The 20930-nt window shown below is 39.0% G+C and overlaps 2 protein-coding genes across 2 annotated transcripts; one reads left to right on the top strand and one right to left on the bottom strand.

Annotated features, from left to right (window-relative positions):
* Positions 1–1318: 1318 nt before the first annotated feature.
* Positions 1319–16647, bottom strand: LOC137291558 (digestive cysteine proteinase 1-like). Its single transcript, XM_067822937.1, has 9 exons — positions 16487–16647; positions 11653–11811; positions 8988–9157; positions 7605–7845; positions 6498–6690; positions 6006–6199; positions 5767–5858; positions 3071–3422; positions 1319–2340 (listed from the first exon to the last, which is right to left on the bottom strand). The coding sequence occupies exons 1-9, from the start codon at positions 16527–16529 to the stop codon at positions 2153–2155; spliced, it is 1632 nt and encodes a 543-aa protein (XP_067679038.1). The 5' UTR covers positions 16530–16647; the 3' UTR covers positions 1319–2152.
* Positions 16648–19592: 2945 nt separating this feature from the next.
* LOC137291965 (uncharacterized) lies at positions 19593–20381 on the top strand. The gene has a single exon (XM_067823516.1). The coding sequence runs from the start codon at positions 19593–19595 to the stop codon at positions 20379–20381; it is 789 nt and encodes a 262-aa protein (XP_067679617.1).
* Positions 20382–20930: the final 549 nt, after the last annotated feature.

Raw genomic sequence — 20930 nt, 5'->3', positions numbered from 1 at the left:
AACAATGAAAACGCACGTTTGTTTAATTGCAGGTTTTGTTAGCCCTCTGTGTTATCACTGTTCTGTTATGTAAATAAGTGTATGAAGAATTGTATAAAATAAAATGATGAATGGATACATTTCGTCTTTATGTATATACTATCATGCTGGCCCCATATTGACTCTAGTTTCCCCTTGCTTGTAAAAGTCAAACTGTGCTTGTCTGTACAGGTACGTCATGACTGGGATAAGTATGAAGAGATTAATACAAAGATGGGATAAGTATCAAGATAGTAATGCAAGAGACAGGATAAGTATCAAGACAATAATGCAAGAGCCGCGCTATAGACATATAGACTCACTTACTATGCCATGTAATTATTATTACATATTAATTTTAACAAAGAATTACTAGTTCTTACCAATATAAAACCAAAACAGGAAATTAAACTCCAAAGGGAATAATGTGATAATGTGTTGGTGAGTTAAAGTAGAAGTCGCACTGGCATTTTTTTCATGCATTTGGCAGTCAAGAAAGGAAAGTATATTTGGTCATTTTCTATGAGTATTCGGTGGGTGACATCCTCCACTATAGTGAAGATTTATCGGAATACCTTTAGAAAACAAACCATTAATCACCTTATTGAAGCTGAAGAAGTGAGAAGACTATCAACCACTACGGTATAATGAAACAATTTAGTGAAGGTTCATCCATAAAGTCAGTACTGGAGGCAAGAATGAATGCAAAGGAACTTGATCTGACACATTCAGGTGTTCAAGACAGAATTGTCGGGAGTGAGGAACAGCAAACACTTCTGTTACAATATGTTCCAGCAATAGCATGGTGAGGGACAACAGAAATGGATTTCCCGCATTATACTGGGTACTCACATGAAGAATCAGTCCTGGGCCTAGATTTTCAAAGCTCTCTTTGCGCTAAGACAGTCGCAAATGCCATATATTAACATGTAGTCCAAGAGATAAAGTCCATTTATATATCCCGAGAGGCCCAAACCTTTTGGACCTCTGAGGTAAATAAATCAGGCCTTATCTCTTGGACATACAGAGTTACGACTATCTTAGCGCTAAGAGAGTTTTGAAAATCTAGGCCCTGGGTTTTCAGGACTGACCTCTGTGACTGGGTGAGTTTGGGTTTAAGTCAAATTTAGCAATATCTGAGCAGGGGACACTAGAATTGGGCTTCATGCTTTGAACCAACGTGGGGAAAAGAACTCAGGTTTTCGGCATGATGACCTCATTAACCATTAGGTTACCCCACTGCCCCAGTACTAGTCTGAAGAAGAGAATAGCATGGCACAAATAACCAACTACACTGAAATATAAAACACAAGTTTATTGTTCAATTCTACAAACTGTACAAAGAGGTATAAAATTATCACTGAATGTTGATATCTAGAGCACTACACTTCAGTCTTAAAAGATGAGCGCAACCAAAAAACTGACGTAACCATTATCTAAAAGTCGCTAACAAACCAATAAACCTTGTGTCTCCTTGTCTGAATGTTTTTTCCACTTTTCATCATGCTTAAAAAAGTTAATTCGGCACTCTGATGGAATGTTATGTTACTTACATTATTTACAAATAAAGCATTCACAAATAGTCCACCATGGCGCCATAAGCTGCCTTTGCATAATACTACCTTCCAGCTGATCTGGTTGGTTTGAATGTACGTTAAAAGCAAACTTAAAAGAAAACACATCAGTAAGTAGACACTAAAACCATAGTCCAGAACATATCCCTGACACAAATTAATTAAGTAGTACTCAACATTAGGTTACCATAAAAGTAATTCATTAAAAGCCACTGGTGTGAGAATAGGAGGTATTAGAGACAGTGTAACCATGGTTACCAGTCATAAGTTAAGCCTTGCTGCCCAGACAGGCTTTTCTGTATCTTCAATATCTTTTCACTGAAATGATGTTTCCAAGGTTCCCATAAATTAGGAATGCAACTATTTCTGCAATAAAATCACATTTGCATATAAAATGTAAATAACTATAGCCATTTCTCTTGAGGACATTGCTAGAGAGTGCTAATCTTCCTAAAATGTGAAATGTGTAAATAAGAACATCTTAAACATTGATGCTGTTAAATTGGTTGTAGAAATATATACATTTTCAACTTTTATGTACATAAGCAGGTTTGAGTGATTTATTTGATATTAACGAATGTTGGAGCCGTTGCCACGCCACAGTTGTTGTCTTTCTGAGCTATGAGGAAATAGCCGTCATTCCCCCAATACGTAGACCAGGAGTTCTTGATGAGCCAGTAGGCCTGGTTGTTCATCACACCATAACCTACAGCCAGGACGGAATGGTCAAGGGAATCGGGATCACTACCTGCAAACAACATATACAATTGATTACTACTGGCAAACAAGGATAAGTTAGACAGGAGCAGAATATATGTTTACCAGTGGTACTGAGCAAACACATTTGGTTTGTGAAAGGGCAAGCAGGTGTAAGCTAGTGCATGTTGTTAAAACTGATTCCACGCATATTTGCATACGCCTTGCTCATAAGACTCTCAGGCGATCACACTTGATCACTGACAACTTAGGAATCATTCACTCACAAGAGCAAGCCCCAGCAGGCAGCACTTATACATGCCTGTATGGGTCAATTATCATTTTAGTGCTCAACTTATCCTTGTTTGCCAGTATAAGGGCAGTATTTGTATTTTTTGTGTTTCTCATCGTATGAACCATCCTTCTTGTGTCCGAGTGCTTTAAAGATATAATAGTTCAGGGAGAAAGTGTGCTTTATTACACTATACATGGTGGTAGAACGAACTATATTTCTTTTCTGTGATGCCGCATTTAATACTTTCTATGCCTAATTTCAATTAATCTATGGCAGACAACAAACGATGGTGTCTGTGATCTAAATGGTCTGGGAATAGCGGAGTGACGTCAACACATTGTGATGTACACACTGTGCAAAAAGTGCACATTATCGTCTAATAAAGTATTGTCGGTGCCTTTGATCTTTCACTGAATCATCTTAGAATAAGCTTTAATGTTAGTAATGCAATTCTATCCAAGTGAAATGGACACATTATAAAACTTACCACAGGCAGGTTCATAATACACTCCATTAGCATAGAAGGACAGGGACTTGTGGGAAGCATCAATGCTGACCGAAATTGGACCTTCATTGGCAATGGCCACTCGCAGGGCTTCTTGATCATAAGGTGTGACGTTGACATAGCCAGACAGCTGAACAACTGGTGACACTTTTTTGGCATGGCAGGTTCCGTCAGCACCGAGGTAGGGGCCATACTGTTCCTCTGAGGTCAGACCACCTGTCTTCATGATGTACATGTAGGACCGGAAGTCTTCTCCCCCATCACAGGCATTGTTGCCCTCTCCCCAGGAACAATCCATCAGCTCTTGTTGGGACAGCCTCACCAGGTTGCCAGTCTGTGGGAACACAGAGAGTGGGTCAGTCACAGCACTGGCAAACAGTAGTGCAATTGCGGTTGCGCAGTGTAGAGAATATTCTTTTACGAGGGTGTATACCTTTGATGGTGGTGATATTTCATTTCGACATGTAAAATATTTTTTAAACTGAAATGAGGGAAGAATGTTCCCAACCTTTGCTCACTTAGCTGGCATTCGAGTATAAGAAGACTGGTTATATTCTCTATGCTGTGCAAACCCCATTTGCACTACTGTTTGCCTGTGGTCACAGATAGTGAAAAACAACCAGGGTACTTGACTTTTGGTGACCATGACTTATTTGTTCATTTGTTACCTAACACCAGACTCGGCAATATTCCAGCTATATGGGCATGGTCTGTAAATAATTGTGTCTGGACCAGACAATCCACTGATCAACAGCACGCAGCTGGGATACAATGACGTGTCAACAAAGTCAGCAAGTTACCTCATTAGTTACCTCTCAGGACAAGCATGGGTTGTTGAAGAACAGTTCTAACCCAGATCTACTTGGGTCTGGTATTCAGCATTACTCCAAGACACTACATGTGGGTGAGGGGGAAAAGAATGGTCCCTACAGATAACACTCATGTTGTGAACTGAGCAAGCTTGATGATGAATCTATATGATTATTGTAAAATTTAGGTTTAACAATACAAAAATAATAAAACATGTTTTCTAACATGCACTTCTTACATAACTTTTCCCCAATATTCTGTATCAAAGTAAAAATGAAAGAATAGTACTGACAAAAAGAGAACTGCAGTATACAGATACATGTGAATACTTTCAATACCATGGAGTCCAACACTAGTCCAGTTAAAGTAAGACTGAATGAGACACAAACACAAATATTTTTGGAACTATTGTTTAGAGGGGTAGAAATAATTCTAAACTTGGTAGAGTAGCACATGTAAAATCACGTGCCTTGATAATTTTCCCACTATACTGGACTGAATTCTACATATTACAGTCAAATCCCGTTTATCCGGACATTTTGGTTTCACTCGAAAATCGTCCAGATAGCGAGACATCCGGTTAACTGGATCAAACCATGAATAAGTGAAAGCAAAAAAATTTCATGTACATATATCAATAAATCAACAGTCAATAGTAATAACAGTGAATCATCATAACATACAAGTGTACCGAAACGCAGGTCACCATTTGTCAGGTTGTCTCGGACTTAATCATGTAGCGTGTGGAGATTCAGGTGGTAAGTTAGATGAAAAACGTAAATCAATGACAAAAAGTCTCTATTTTGCCAATTGCATATTCTCTTTTTTTTAATTTAAATGCCCTAAATACATGACATCGCCACAAACTTATGCTGTCTGCAGAAAGTAAACTTCCGGACGGGATCACATGACTTAGATCAGGTGCCAGGCAACTTGCATCGCGACAGAAAGTAGGGGTCGATTTATAAGTGTTATATACAATACAATTACAGTGTAGTTTACCTTGATCGTACTTAACATGTGTTTTCGTTGCTAATGAGATATTTCCCCATCTGCCAAATCATAATGAACACCCCAAGTGACACGCGTCTCTAGTGTTTTGATGGCTAATTAATCAATTTTACATCAAATACCTTCCGATAGATTAAGAGTGAAATCGCCTAGTCGTGCGGTAAACGGTAGTGACGTGACCCATACACATGCACGTTGCACAGATCTCCCCGTCCGGATAACTGGATCCTTTTTCAATGGAAATCTATAGGAATGGTTTGAAAACTTGCCGTCTGGGTCCGGAAGCGCAGGGTCCGGTTAAGCGAGTACAATTAATTAACATAAGTTTCGTTTCACATAAAAATCGTCCGGAGGGCGGGGTTTCCGGATATGTGGGGTCCGAGTTAATGGGGTTCAACTGTACATGTATTTTACTTTCAGCAATTGATGAAGTGTATATGGGGCCACAAACAATTTAACAAAAAATCTTTTAAGTTTCCAGTTTTGTCTTATAAAAACACAATGATTTTATTTTTTGAGCAGGAGAAAAATTAATTTTACTTTTTTTTCTTATTATTCATAAAAGACACAACTAACAGACCTGTAAAACAAGAAATGAAAATTTGTCTGGCTTTATTAAAGTTTTCAAAACCTAATTTCCCTTGAAGAATTCTAAATGTAAGAATAAATCATATTTAACTTATAATATACTTCATGAGCTGACAACAGATGGAACACTCATATCACCAAGAAGGGCAGGTATTCATGCTGTTTGGTCATATAAGAAACTGAATATATACATTTGTATTGATTTGTAAGTTTTCAAACTGAATTATCTCCCCTAGACTACAGCTGCAAAGTTTCACAGCTCCATTCACCTTCAGGAAGTTGGCACCCTCAATGGTGCCAGTTGTACCGAAACTCCAGCAGGAACCACAGACAGCTTGGTCTTTGACAGGAGTTACAGCTCCTGAAGACAGAGAAGATGTTACATCAACTGGGTAATAATTCATACGCGAATAGGTCACATGATAACATTTTCTGCTTCTGTTTGCAGAAGGTAAATCGGTTCTATTAAAATGACCATTAAATCTTTCTGTTGCTGATGATTTCTTACCATACAGCCTCCAGTCAATTTGGTCTGGCATGTCCTTCAGGTTATACTTGGTCTTATCAAAGGGCAAGCCTCCATGGTCTCCATGGGTGTAACGGTAGCCGTTCATCAACTTAAGCTCTTCGTTAGAGCGATCAGCCATGTGGTTGACAGCCAGGCGATAACTCAGGTTGTCTCGGTTCTTGGAGTAGATGAATCTGTTGAAAGTAGTTACATCTAGTAAGTACTTCTATTCTATTGCCACAACATGAATTTACCAACACTTTCACCTTATAGGATGTGATGAAAGCAGGAAAATGTCTGATCAAAAGCAGCAGTTTAATTTTGTTTGTCACAACCAAATTTATAATGGAGCAAATTTTTTAACCTGATTGTTCCTCATCTCCATCTACTCATTAAAACAGCATCACTGGTGATGGTAAAGTTGTCATGATATGTCAATCTAATATGCAACACACAGACTCAGACTGAAGGAAGCCAAAGTACCCCACTCACCTGAGATTTTGTCTGAAGAGATGTGTTCTCTGTGCATGTTCTTTGTCAGAAAGGTATCTCTTCTTGTGAGTCCTTTTGAAGTTGTCAAACATGACATCTGTATGGCTGTCTTCATTGTGGATAAACTCCTTCATTGGGTTCATATTGAGGTGATGACTCACACCGGGCCCGGGGAATCCACCACAGGACATATCTTCATTGAGAAACAACCAGATACAGGTCTTTTCAAGGTCAATGTCTAGACTACAAGAGTCCATTAAAAGTGTCATATTTTATTACCATGAACACTATCTTGCAAGCCAAGAGAAGTACCCAAGACAATTTGTTAGCAAATATTATAACATCACATAAATTGATGTGTCTTTGGAATGGGAGGGGTCTAACCCTGCTTCAGACAATGTTCTAGTTATATATTCACAGAAACAAATAAGGGAACACATGAAAGTACTGCACTGCACAGAGTGAAATTCTGGACATTAATGAAGGACCACTTGAACTTTCATGTATTCCCTTCTTTGTTTCTATGAGCATAATCTGGTGTGTCAAACAAACATGGGGAAAAGCCTGAAGTGATGCAGGCCACTTGTTCACCACTTGAGTCCACTGACACACTAGATTACACTCAGAATCTGTTCATAATTGAGGCCAACCCTGACTTAAACCCACAATCATCTTTTAAACCCAAGGGATGCAGCTCTGTTCGGCAAACTGCAGTGTCTTACTGGCAAACAAGGACAAGTTGAACACTGACCTGACAATTGACCTGTATCAGCATGTATAAATGTCACCAACAGGCACTTGCCATTATGATCAAAGGGGAACTGGGTGGTCCATGAGCAAATGTAGTGAGATGGGTGAGGCATGAGAGTCTTATAAGCAAAGCATGTGTAGCTATGCACTGGATCAATTTCATGTAGACTAGCCTACATCTGCTTTCACTTTTACAGATGGGTAAATGAAATGGGTTACCCCATTGCCGCGCACCGACTACTTCTCATAAATGCATTCTCTGCACTGGCCCTACTTATCCTTGTTTACCAGTAGATAACATAGAGCATTAAAATGATGAAATAAAAGATTCTTTATTCATTGCGATATTCGACTTACTTTTTGGTGTCTCGAAATTAGACTCAGGAATTGACTGTCCACCATTATAGCTGTTATAGTCGAGGACATATTTGTCATAATGTGACCCCAACAGGGAATCGTATCCCATCATTTCATAGCTGACAGGGTGTTTGGTTTTGCTGTCGACATACATAGTGTACACGTTCACTTTTGTGCCAACAACGGTCCGCTTGATCCACAAGTCAACCTGCACACCGCCTCTCATTTCAGATGTTTTTTGCTAAAAGAAAGAAAAGTTCTATATTTACAGCTTGAAAGAGTTCTTTTTCTCGTGCACTGTTAGATATGTGGGGACTGTGACTAATTAACTGCACAATAAACCAGAGCATATCTTATGGGTTGGTGAATGGGTGTGTGTCTGGTGTTTCATGTAGCCATATGTGGATCTCCAGACTGGATGTCAGCTGCACACCCCTCCTTTTGTTCTGAAAGTAAATTTACTAATTTACCGGTGAAACTTTCATAAAAACATGTAAAATGAACTCTGCAACCCCCGTTCTTGAAAAGATGCATCTGTTCCTGAATGTAGCACTCAATAATATTCCAGGTATATTATGGCAGTCCGTAACTAAAATGGTCTGAACCAGACAGTCCAGTGATTAATATCATGAGCATTGATCTACTCTGCAGTATTCCAGCAATATCACAGCTGGGGATACCAGAAATGGGCTTCACACATTGTACCCATGTCAGGAACTGAACCTGGATCTTTGGTGTGATTAGCGAATGCTTTGACCACAGGGCTATACGACCAGAAATGAATCCTGGGATTTGTTCAGGTACTGAAATACCAAATTTCGAGTGGTCCTGTGTGTAGTGCTCAGGTCACAAAATCAGTTGAAGTTAAGCACCGTTGAGCTCGGACAGTCCTTGGATGGGTGGCCGTGTTTGGCAGTTTGACTCCTGAGAGTTTCTAGGACGTCGGTCCTGCCCCACAACGAAGCACATGTGAAACATGTGGTCTCACCTTAGGCAAGTGAGTTTGTTCAAGAATTGCCTCTGTCCACCCAGCAGAGAATGGGTACCCGGTGAGATAAAGTCATGTGACCATAACCTTCTAGCGCCTAACAGGCAGCTTGGGTTATCTGGGGTAATAATAATGATGTTCAGTGTATGCGCTTAGAGCATGTCCCTTAGTGATGTGGATGAGGTGCCATAGAAGTACTCTTATTATCATTATTATTATAAATCCTAGCTAATGTTGTAGATAAGTAAGAGTGAGGGAATGAGTGTAGTTTTATGCCACACTCAGCAATATTCCAGCTATATTGCGGCGGTCATAGATAAGTAAGAACTGTTATTGATCCAGCAGTGGCATCGAGAAGTGGTGAATGTGGTATGGATGGTTTTGTGCTGGTTTACCGTGAATCCTGTGAGATCAGGCAGAATGGACTGGATTGTAACAGCAGTATCATTGGTGCCATTAGTCTGGAAGCACATCTCTGTATTTAATGTGTAATTGGACATAGGCGCCAACTTGTAGGAGATGCCATACTGTCCAACATCAGCTCTCTGGATTGTGACAACATCACCTGAAATTAGGATAAGAGGTGTGATTATTTCGCAAATGCTAAAAGAGTGCGATTGAGAGGGTCCCCTGTCATCTTTAGCAGTATCACAACATATACAAACATCAAGTCAGGTGATGCCAAAAATGTACAATGTACTAATCACAAATTTTGAGATGAGTTTGGAGACAAACAGTATTTGAAACATCTGCCCGACTGACCAGGACAGGCTGTTTTCAACACAAACTGTCAGAGTCTCAAAATCACCTGCCCGACCATCAGGTTAAACATTAGACATAAATGATACATTGTATATGAACATACTTTGTGAGCTGGTAAGTTTTGGTCAGGGCTGGCAAGTTTTACACTTAACCAAACATATGGTCTGGCTGAAAGGTTTGGAGTTTCATACCCTGGGTCAATGTATATTCCCAGAAAAATGATTCAATCCCTCAATGAGCAGGTATTCCTTTTGACAGTCTAGACTGTGGTTAGCCATGTTACAAAGTACAGTCAGAAATAGAAAAATAGGATATATGTCGAAATAAGTCACTTTGCTATAAGTGGGCATTCAGTGGGATGTGTAATAGGATATCGAAAAAGCATGTTTACTCAGGAAACTAGCTGCTAGACGTCAACTCACCTGGCATGAAGTGCATGTGCTACCTACTGGCACAACAAGCCATCTCAGAGATATTTTGTGCTTTTTCATGTGACTTGCGTATGTCTCATCTTCTGAAAACATCTTATGTGTCTTTCTTTCACGAAGTTTATGTCAAGATATATAAAAGAGTGTGATACCTCATGCCCATAGAAAAATATCGAACTAAATGTCTCAAAGTATTTCAGTAGCATGACCACCCAAAGATCGACAGCACTGGATATTGTTACATATGTTAGGACAGGCCATGCACTTCCCTACTTTCATTCCCCCGTGGGATTATCATATCTTAGCTGATATCTCTATCCCTCAGCCCAACCATAACCATTGTCTGCTTCACTCATCCTGATTTTGCTTTTGAGATGACCCCTCCTATCAGTTCCTTTTTCTAGATTCCATGGTAGCTACATCCTCAATAGTTTCAGCATGAAAGTTCTTATTTTTTACGTCAGCTATCATTTGTAATTAAGTGTTACTTTAAAAAGAACATTTAAAAAGTGCACTTTGTAAAAAAATATTATTGCTCACTTATTTGCTTAAAGTCATTGTCTATTCCAGACAAGTTGCTTTGGATTTTGAAAAAATCCACACTGCTCATTTCTGCACTAGTTTCTCCTCAGTAATGTCCTTTATTCATGTTTCATATTCCCTACCACTGGAACTGTAGTCGGGCCAAACCTATTCTGACAGACATTTCACACTTTTGCATATCAACTGCATAAATTGTAGAGATAAACATGAAAAAAAAAAATTTTCTTTTTCTATTTCGACAGTACTACAGTAAACAACCACTTGAACATGGCATGGAGACAGGCAAACAGCATCAGATCACATGTCAAAGACCTGATTCAGTGTATGATTATTCAGTCTGACTGCAACTAAAAGGGGACTTTCAGTTTCAGGCATATTTCCTTATCATAATATTAAAAATATCATCAGCCAATCAGACACTACAGTGACAATCCCATGACTACATCAGTACCAGGACACAGGGCAAGATTATTCATAGATAAATGGGTTATATCCTGTTGAGGCAGGCCATGACAACGTCCACAATGACAGATGTGTCAGCATGAAAAGAAGTCAACGGATGCAATATACTAACCACAGCAAACCAGCATGACCTTCGGTTTGTTTTGCAAATTCAAGGATTGATTAGGACAAATTCAGGGATCAATATTAGGTGACAGATATTCCATGTCAAGGATTTACTGATGCCGGCACAGAGGCTAAAATTTGGCACAAAGTCTCATGCAAATGATGTAAAAATTCCAAATCTGAATTTAAAAATTCCTAATTCCATGTAACTTACAAAAATATATACATTACAGACAATCAAATTTGAATGATTTAATGACCCATCCAAATTCTGCCTGCAAGGGGCACTCAGTCTGGAATCCAACATTCGGAGTAAGTGACACAAAATTTCAAACAATCCTCCAGGTGTACACTAGTTTTTATCAGCATCTCAGTAACATAGCTTGTATAAGGATCCAATTGCTGTTCGTATTTCCTGTCACATACATACATCGGTTGCACATCCCACATCAGTCATTATAATGTTCAAAGTGAAAGAGTCAGGTTTTAAACTGTGTAAGCAATATTTCATGGAACTGTACATCAGACACATGGTTCACATATTGGACCCACGGGGAAAATGAAACCTTTATCTTTGGCATGATAAAAGAGAACTTCAGCCACAGGCTACCCCACAGCTGTAATGTTAAGAGAGAAAAGAGACAGCAACTAATAAGCTTGACCTACAGAGTATCATTGGATGATCTGAAGACATGCTGAAATAGGAACTGTCCACACACAACTGTATTTTCACAGAAGTGCAGAGTCCAGTATGACGTACCTCCATAGTAGTCAATCCTGCTCCTGTTGTTCTTGCTGTCGAAGTAGGCAGTGAATGGTTCATTGATTTCTGCATACGGCAGTCGGAGGATGCCACTGACGACATATGTGGGGTCGAACGTTGGTGGGCCATCTTTCAAATGGGCGGAGGCACAGAGGCCTGGGCATAAAGAAACACATATGAAATCATGTCATCCCATCTTAATTAATATCAGGGTCGTAATATGTCATCAGTATGAATCTGTTAGGTCAATCTCACACAAAGATATATGGCTGCAATTTCTAAAAAATTATTGTCAATATATTTAGTGAGTACCCTTTTCACATGGGTGTAAACAATATTGAATAAAAATAACTGCAGAAATCACAGTGCATGGAGAAACTGTACATCCAAACACCAGCTAAGCTGCATGTAATACGCAAACTACATCCCCTTTTCCCAACTGAGTGTATTGCTTATGTGCAAATTTAGTATGACCAAAATCTATTGAGAATTTAAAGATTGTAATTTTTTATTTTTTCACTCATAACTCACGCATTAAATGTTAGTATTTTGTCAAGTCACCATGGGCAGCAATGCAGGCTTCAATGTGGCAGGACATACTGTTGATCAAAGAAGTTTAAAGTCGTGGTCTTGGTCGTGCTATCAGACGACCTCTTCTGTCATTTCAGCAAAACTTGTCAGATTTTTCCTTTTGACACTTTCCTTCATAAGTCCCCAAACATTTTCTATTGGATTTAGGTCAGGGTTATAGCTTGGCCAGTCTAATAATGTCATATTTTTGGTATGAAACCAGGCCTGTGAATGCTTTGAAAGATGTTTTGGGTCATCGTTCTGCTGGAGAATCCAGAAATTTCCATAGTGAGTGAGTTTTACGCCGCTTTTAGCAATATTCCAGCAATATCACGGCGGGGAACACCAGAAAATGGGCTTCACACATTGTGCCCATGTGGGGAATCAAACCCTGATCTTCGGCGTGACGAGTGAACGCCTTAAACACTACGCTACCCCACCGCCCCAGAAATTTCCATAGAATATGTGAGCAGATAGAAGTAAATGTCCCTCCAGAATATCTACGTACCCGTCACTGTTCATATTCCCTTCAAATACATAGGGGGATAACTCTTCACAAATTAATGAAAATGGATTGAAGGAATTGTCTCTCTTGCACGAAACCAAGCACTTGATAGCTGGTCAATTCTCAATAATTTCTGGTCATACTATACACCTGACAAATGTACAACAACCTTGAGAATAACAACACTGTGATCAGTTACTTAATGCAGCCTTTTGAGGTTCCATGCTTATATTTCTTTACAGATCTGCATGACCAACACAAAGCAACAACACTGAATGACACAAAAACGTGCTTGTTTTTTTCTGATTCCTGTTGCCAGTCCTGTCTCACAATACAAGGCTCATAATACAATACTTTGATTAACACCTCCTGTATCACAACAAATATGATTCACCACATTACAAGCTATTCTGATGTAAAAACTATCAATAACTGGATAAAAACAGAAACAGATATTCAGTTATTTCTCTGTTCACAATAAATAGTCCAGCCTCCAAGCAAAACATTCCTCCAACGCATTTTGTTATCTGAATTTTGTTAAAAAAGATTAAGGATTGTGATTCGTGTGGAGAAATGGAGAGAATACAAACTTTTGTAATAAAAGCACTGTATATGGATTCATATTGCATTGGTGACTTCATCGTATACTCACACCTTTAAGGACAACCTCTCAGTCACATAGCTCATGGTTGTCATAGAAGGTGACTTACAAGATCAGGTGGTCAGACTAGCTGACGTAATGCTGTTGATCATGGGATTGCCTTGTCCAAACTCCATTATTTACAGACCACTGCCACACATCTGTGGTATTGTGGTGTAAAACTTACCTCACTCACTCACTCACTCACGCTCAGTTACCAAACACCCAACAAACTAGACAAAAAGATATAAAAACTAAGTACACACCACAAGTAAGAAAGTCCATACCCAATATGAACAACATTCAAGTAAAATGCTCAATGGAACATAAGACAAGCAGAAGTTGGGGTTACCAATCACTATTACTATGCTACACTAATTGTGTATTCAACAAAATGGAACCATACCCCCTCAAGAGCTGAATTTGTTATTCACAATCACCAGAATTGAAAATTTGGGAATGTTTCTACAAGGAGTTGGTTTACTCGAACTTGGGTGCTGCATATCAGAAGGACATATACAAATTGTAATACACCCAAGCCAGGAAGGATAATAGCCAATACTCTTACATATTTCATTTTACTGTCACTTGGTCACTGTTAATGCATTACCATCAAGGTCAAAACATATGAAATAATATATTTTTCACTGAATATTATATATGATACACTGACTGTTGACTTGTTAAGTACCATTATCCACATGTTACTTTTGGTAGAGATGTCATGATGCAGCAACTTATACTTGTCCTTACACAATACAATTAGTGATACATTCAAAACTGTTTTTGAAAGTTTTGAAAGTATCTGTATAAATATGTTTATGCATCATTTACATTTTGCAACTGTATGATGTTTTTCTGATGTTAAGAGAGTTATAGAAGATTATTTTTCATGCACAAAGATGGGAAATTAAAACTTTTACATCTCTGAGAAAAAACAATGTTGATCTTTTCATGGACAATTATAAAATATGAAATATCAATGTTCAAAATTATTTAACAATGCCACGAAAATATGCATTGTGAATCGTGACATGGGTTACTTGTGATGCATATTGATTCATGAAACTTGTGTATTGTTAGTACTTTTTATTCATTATATGTGTCATATATGCTTCACTGTGGATTTGTTAAAAATATTTACCAACTTGGCGAATAAAGACAGTGCAGTAAAATCTTGCCAGAAATTACTGCTGCGTACAGTCAAGAGGTTTTGTGAAACTGTAGGTGTAAAGTAGCTCAGGATGACAATACCAATCTATTACATTGTCCAGAGTAGTATGTTCAAGTGTCCAAAGCGACATTATTTTAGTTTTATTCACACTGAATTTTGTGGAGTTGCTTTATTGTAAAATCACTATTTATCATACCTCACACATAAATGTCATTTTCTGATTGGCTGAGAGGTCTTCCATTATTTCCAACGTACCCCATTTGCAAGCAAAGTACATGTAACCCTCTGCCAATGGCAACTCATTCGGTACTTTGTGTTAGTACAACTTTATCTCAGATAACGTTAAATCATGTATGATGCAAGGAAATTAACAATGTTTGCCAATGCAATTCGATAGAAGGGAGATAACTCTAAATTTGCTTTCTTGTGTGGTCTGCAAAATCTAGCTATGGCTATGAAAAGATTTACTTTGCATTCCACTAAATATACTTTGAGAAACATTCAAATGCAGTCCCTGTGAATATTAAGAAGGGGAATTACACCAAGGTGATTTTAATTAGACAATACTTGCAGGAAAATGCAAGATTCGAATCGTTTGATTGACACAGGTTGGCTGAAGTGAACGATCTGATACCCATGCTTCGAAGAGTTCAAAATTAACACTAAGGTGTTTGGTAAGATAAATACGTACCCAAAGGGCCCATGGACTGATATACCCTTGATGGTCGACTGACTGATTGATGCCAATATATATTTTTACAAGTATGTACCTTTCATGTATATATATACAATTTCATCGATGTCACACGTCCTGTTTTGATCAATGTCTCCTCTGCCATCGAGTTGATCGGCGCTATGTCAGCCATGTCACCATCGTCCAAACTGTCACCTTGACGGTCACCATCACATCAACGTCAGTCATGTATCATCATCACTATTGCTACACAGGTTCAGCTATAAGTATGCCACGATTTCACATTAGATCTTTACATCATTCCATATTACATCTCTCATATGCTGTGCTGAGATTATAAGCAAGTGATCTCATATGGACATGCGATATTTCTGCTGTGATGTCAATTGTGCCTTCGATTACGGAACCTGACAGTTCACCTGTTCAGGATTCATCATTTATGCATGATTTCCACAGATTGAAGAACTCTGAGACACACATGTGAGTTATTTGAGACATTTTGAAACCATATCTCCTGATTGTTGATATTTGTGCTATGATTTGATATTATATTTCATGTGATATTCCTATTATATTTCATGTGATATTCATATTCTCATGTGAAATATTTTGCTCATATATTCTTAATAAAACATCATAGTTATTCTTATAATTCATCATAGTTGACATACTGAGTGTTCACTATGAGTTGCTAAGAACACAGCATATCTCTGCAGAGGCTTAATTGGCTTTCGTTAGTTATAGGCCTAGATTTCTACACACTTAGTTTAGTATTTAGAGAGACCATAAGACTTGTTAGACTTGTAAAGTTTAAGTCTTTTAGTAAATTGTCTCTTAGGGCTTTGTTGTAGTTCTTTAGTTAGTAGACATACATTTATAAACGATTTTTGTCAAAACTTCGAACCAAAGTATTTTTGATTTTTTTTTTTTATTTCGAGAGGTGTTACGGGCAGGTTTACCAAAATAGCAGTCCTTCCTGCAGCTATAACCTGCATCAAATTTTCATGACACAAACTGACCGCAAAACGTTCGTGAAAGGTTTACTGCCTGGTTTAGAGAGAATGACCCACCCCCATTCGGATTGCATATCAATGTTTAGCGTCTCAAACCCTGATTACATGATTGTCACTCTAGCGTTCACATTAAAGTCTGCTTCCTTAACAAATCACTTTGCTCTATCATGACCTTAAATACAAGAACTCTCATGCAAAGAATTCACCTGCATCAGTTGTCTTAAATCGATCTTACCTGCGACAGTGCAGAGGAACACGACCTGCAGTTTGCTCGCCATGTTGTTGAATGAAATCACATGACCAGTCACGAGGCACCGCTGTTCTCGTCATGTGATGTGAAGGATTACTCACTTATCCCTGCTCGCATGCTGTGGGCCGCCCGAAACAGATGTTTCTCAACAACCACACGCAATGTTATATCAGTGTAAACACATGACAGAAAAAACAAATTATCTGTGGGTGCGTGACAATGTCCAAATGATTTTCTAACTAGAACAGGTCAATCTGCAGTATATAAATTTAGCAGACAATATTCCAGTCTCTGACTAAATAGATATCAAAATTCACACAACCATAGGTGGATCCTGAGTATGGATGCAGGAGTACCCCATGCCAGCATCCATGCCAGACAAGCTATTCCCCTGGAAAGAAGATATGGCAGACTGACATAAGTACAAAGAATATATCGTATTTGCAAAAAGAGTTACCAGCATAAGGAAAACAGCAAATTCCTACAAGTACCTATTTCAATACTAGAGATTCGATAGTCTGCTCTGACCAAATCATTCTAGAACTGAGTTGGGCTCCTTTTAACACGTCTAAAGTCTGAAGTCTGACCAGACACAGGTTTGATACATGGACGCAGTATCCTGTCTGCTTGACAGCATATATATTTATGTGTAGTAAATATATATTTATGTGTTGTAAATTAGTAAATGTATACGGATAATTATACTTTGATTTTTAATTTTGATATTATTGATTACACTTACCATTTTCGCGATATCTTAATTTTTTAATCAGTAATAAAGTACATGAAAGAATCTTTATTGCAATATAGCTCCTGTAGAAGGTATATGTTCCTGAACACTATCCTGTTGCTAAACCAGAACATACACATTTTGTATCTGGAAATTACCACGCCTGACCAGTTTATTAACTGTAAACACTTGGCGATTAGTTAGTGTAGAAGATCCCTGTAATATTGCATACACATGAGTAAGATATTACGTAATATTAGGTTTTATGTAAGGTTACACGGTTATGGTGATTACGGTAGGAATTAAGAGCCTGGCTAATTAGCATAGGGGATGTGGATGGGGCTTGGAGAGTAAGGACTGCATCACATTTTGCTGCAGAAGTGTCGGACTTTGTGTCAGAAGTGTCAGAAGTGTGTTTTGAGGGGCTATATATGACCTCCCATGCCCATTGAAAATGGCATAAGGCCACATGGAAGAGCCGACTCCCTGTGCCCCTTCTTTCAAAGTTCCTGGATCCATGCATATTGTCAGAGTGTAATGGGGAGCTGTATAACACCCGTGCTAGGGCGGCATAAAAATTAAATGTTTTTAAGCACCTGTTAATGAGTTGTAGATTCAGTCACACCCGTTCCTACAGACAGTCATTCTTATAGTGGACAAATGGATGATCGGGGCGCGGCAAAGTCATTTCTTTTTTTAAATGGCTATAAATAATGTTACAAATAGAAGTGACGCGCCGATGCCCGAGAAGCATTTCCTTTTTTCATTTAGCCTAGGTGATATCAATGTAAATCGTATGTTTCCATACAAACATTTCACATGCCTCAGTGTCTGTTCTATTTATTGACGCTCGGTAAATAGTGGACTAATGTTTAGCCCCTGAATGTATATATTTTTGAAGAACACAAAGTCTAGAAATTCAGAACCTGAGGAAATCTAGACTTGCTTCATCTAAATCTTTAGCATTGCAGATATAGGGATTGGCAGTAGGGAAAGACAATGTGCTTTAAGGACTATGAGAGACAGACTAGGTAGACTGCACTCTGTCTGTTTATGTAGTTATACACTAGTGCCAATAACATTTGTCATCAAGCAACGAAAACAGGCAGGCTCTGTGTGCAACGGGATTTTATAAATCTGTTGTTTTCAAATCTGTATTCGGATTAGGTTCCTATATTTATCCTATAACTGATCTTGGTGTTTTTTTTTTCAAAATGACAGTATTTTAAAATGACAGCACACAATGAAATTCTTTTTGTCACATGTGATTATATTTTTTTGACAACATGCTATTTTAAAGTTTTCTTACATCTCGGCTGCAAAGTATGAAACAACAATGAAAAACACCGATATTTTAGTCTTTTCCCATTCTTTTAAGTTAATGTTGTCATTTTTGCCGAACTGAAAATACATAGGACGAAATGCGAAACGATCATCAGATCACGCATAGCTTTCGCGGTTCTGTGACGTCACATGTCTATGACGTCACTATATTGTGGTTTCCTACCTAAGGTTCAACATTTGCGCACAGACTGTTGTAATATATAAGGCATTTCAAGAGGATAAAGTCCGTCATCGTAAGTGCGCTCCAAGCATAACCTGTCATTGACGAAATATTCAACCTTTCTATCGTTTAAAAACTTAAAGTAATCATTCTCATGAACGAATGTGATTCACAGATGTACCTACTCCAGGTTGAGCAGTTTTCTGTCTCGTGGTACAGTATTTGCCTTGACGTTATCCCACTATCCCGTGATAACATTTTATCTTTGCCCTTATCAGTAACAGACAGCCCAGAGGACGCAAAGTGTGACCTCACTTTATAATACATATATATGCGGTTTTATACGTGTGCAGGTGCATCTGATTTTTGCTGGCGTTGCATCATGTTAGCACTATTCCCAACATTTTGTTAAATACGGTACTGAAAAAATGATTGCGTTGTTATATGGGAAACATAAAACCGAAACAAACACGCAGGAGACCCACTGTGCACATTTACTACATTTACTACTAGTTCTGTTTCCGCTCTGCTACTACAACTACTACTACTGCTGCTGCTGCTGCTGCTGCTGTTGCTACTGCTACTACTAGTTCTACTGCTGCTGTTACAGCTACAACTACCACAACTGCTAATACTATCACTACCTCTACTACTACTACTACTACTACTACTACTACTACTACTACTACTACTACTACTACTATAAAAAAATACAGTGCCAAACGGATCTAAGCAAACTGAATTATTTCGGACTTAGTTTATTCCCACTACCGGGGAAGATAACGTATTATGCCGTGTATAAGCACAAAGGGCAATAACCTGAAGAAACCTGTGAAGAAATCTTGTATTCTTTGCAGATGTTGACTGTAATAGAGACTCAACAACGCCGGACAAAGCTCCACAGAATGACTACGAGCTTTTTAAACGCCACCACTCAGTCTCCGCTTGACAATAACAATAGTGCCAAAAGCAAAACCAAAGTAAAGCAGCCAAAACCAGTCCAGCCGAAGACGGAACCTGCGAAGGGTTCTGAAAATACAAACCAAGAAATAACAAAAGATGAAAAGATAAAGCCAAAGAAAGAGAAGAAGAAAATTGGGAAAATCAGTATATCCCTCCCTTCGGGCTTGCCCAAAGGCATCAAAATCAAGAAGGTACAACTGCCCAACAGAAAGCCGAAACAAAAGGAAGCCCAAATTGAAGAAGCTCAACCTTTCACCGAAATAATAGCATCAGAGGAAGTGTTTGTAAACAGGGTTCATCTCCATGACGAAAAAGAGGAGAAGAAAATTCAGTTGAAATCACCGGGCCCCAAAACACCCGAAAACTATGGCCGCAGTGTTGAATTTTACAGGCATATCAACCAAGCGCGGGCCACCTTTCTAGGAGCTGCCACGAGGGCTGGGTTGTTGCTGATGACGGGGCAAGTGGAGGGGGATGTTGATGACTGGGATCAGTTCTGTAGAGAAAGGACGGAGAAAGAGAAGCAGTGGAGGAGAGAATGCAGAGAGCGCGACAGGGCGAGGGAAAGGGAGAGCAGGAAGGTTGTGGAGGGGGCGGGCACATGCTGTTTTGCTGTGAGGAAGTTTGGAGCATGGATGAAGGCCCAGTTTGAGGATATCTTCCCTTGTTGTCTACCTGAGTGAGGGTGTGGTGGCAGTTGGTGGAGGTGAAGGCACACTGGAACGTAATGGCTACTTATACCATGGTCTGATGTCCAGTGGCTGGGAGACCTGTGTGCCAATTGTGTGGAACATTCTGATGTCCAATGGCTGAGAGACCTGTGTGCCAAGTGTGTGGAACATTCTGATGTCCAGTGGCTGGGAGACCTTTGTGCCAATTGTGTGGAACATTCTGATGTCCAATGGCTTTAGACCTATGTGCCAAGTGTGTGGAACATTCTGATGCTCAATGGCTGGGAGACCTTTATGTCAGGGGTGTGGAACATTCTGATGTCCAATATTTGGGAGATCTATGTGCTAAGTGTGTGGAACATTCTGATGTCCAATATTTGGGAGACTTATGTGCTAAGTGTGTGGAACATTCTGATGTCCAATGGCTGGGAGACCTTTGTGTCTGGTGTGTGGAACATTCTGATGTCCAATATTTGGGAGATCTATGTGCTAAGTGTGTGGAACATTCTGATGTCCAATATTTGGGAGGCCTTTGTGCCAAGTGTATGGAATATTCTGACG

This window comes from Haliotis asinina, chromosome 7 (genome assembly GCF_037392515.1).
Source record: "Haliotis asinina isolate JCU_RB_2024 chromosome 7, JCU_Hal_asi_v2, whole genome shotgun sequence".
Classification (NCBI taxonomy): Eukaryota; Metazoa; Mollusca; class Gastropoda; order Lepetellida; family Haliotidae; genus Haliotis; species Haliotis asinina.
Note: the sequence above shows the minus strand (reverse complement) of the source record. Positions and strands in the feature narration are given on the sequence as shown.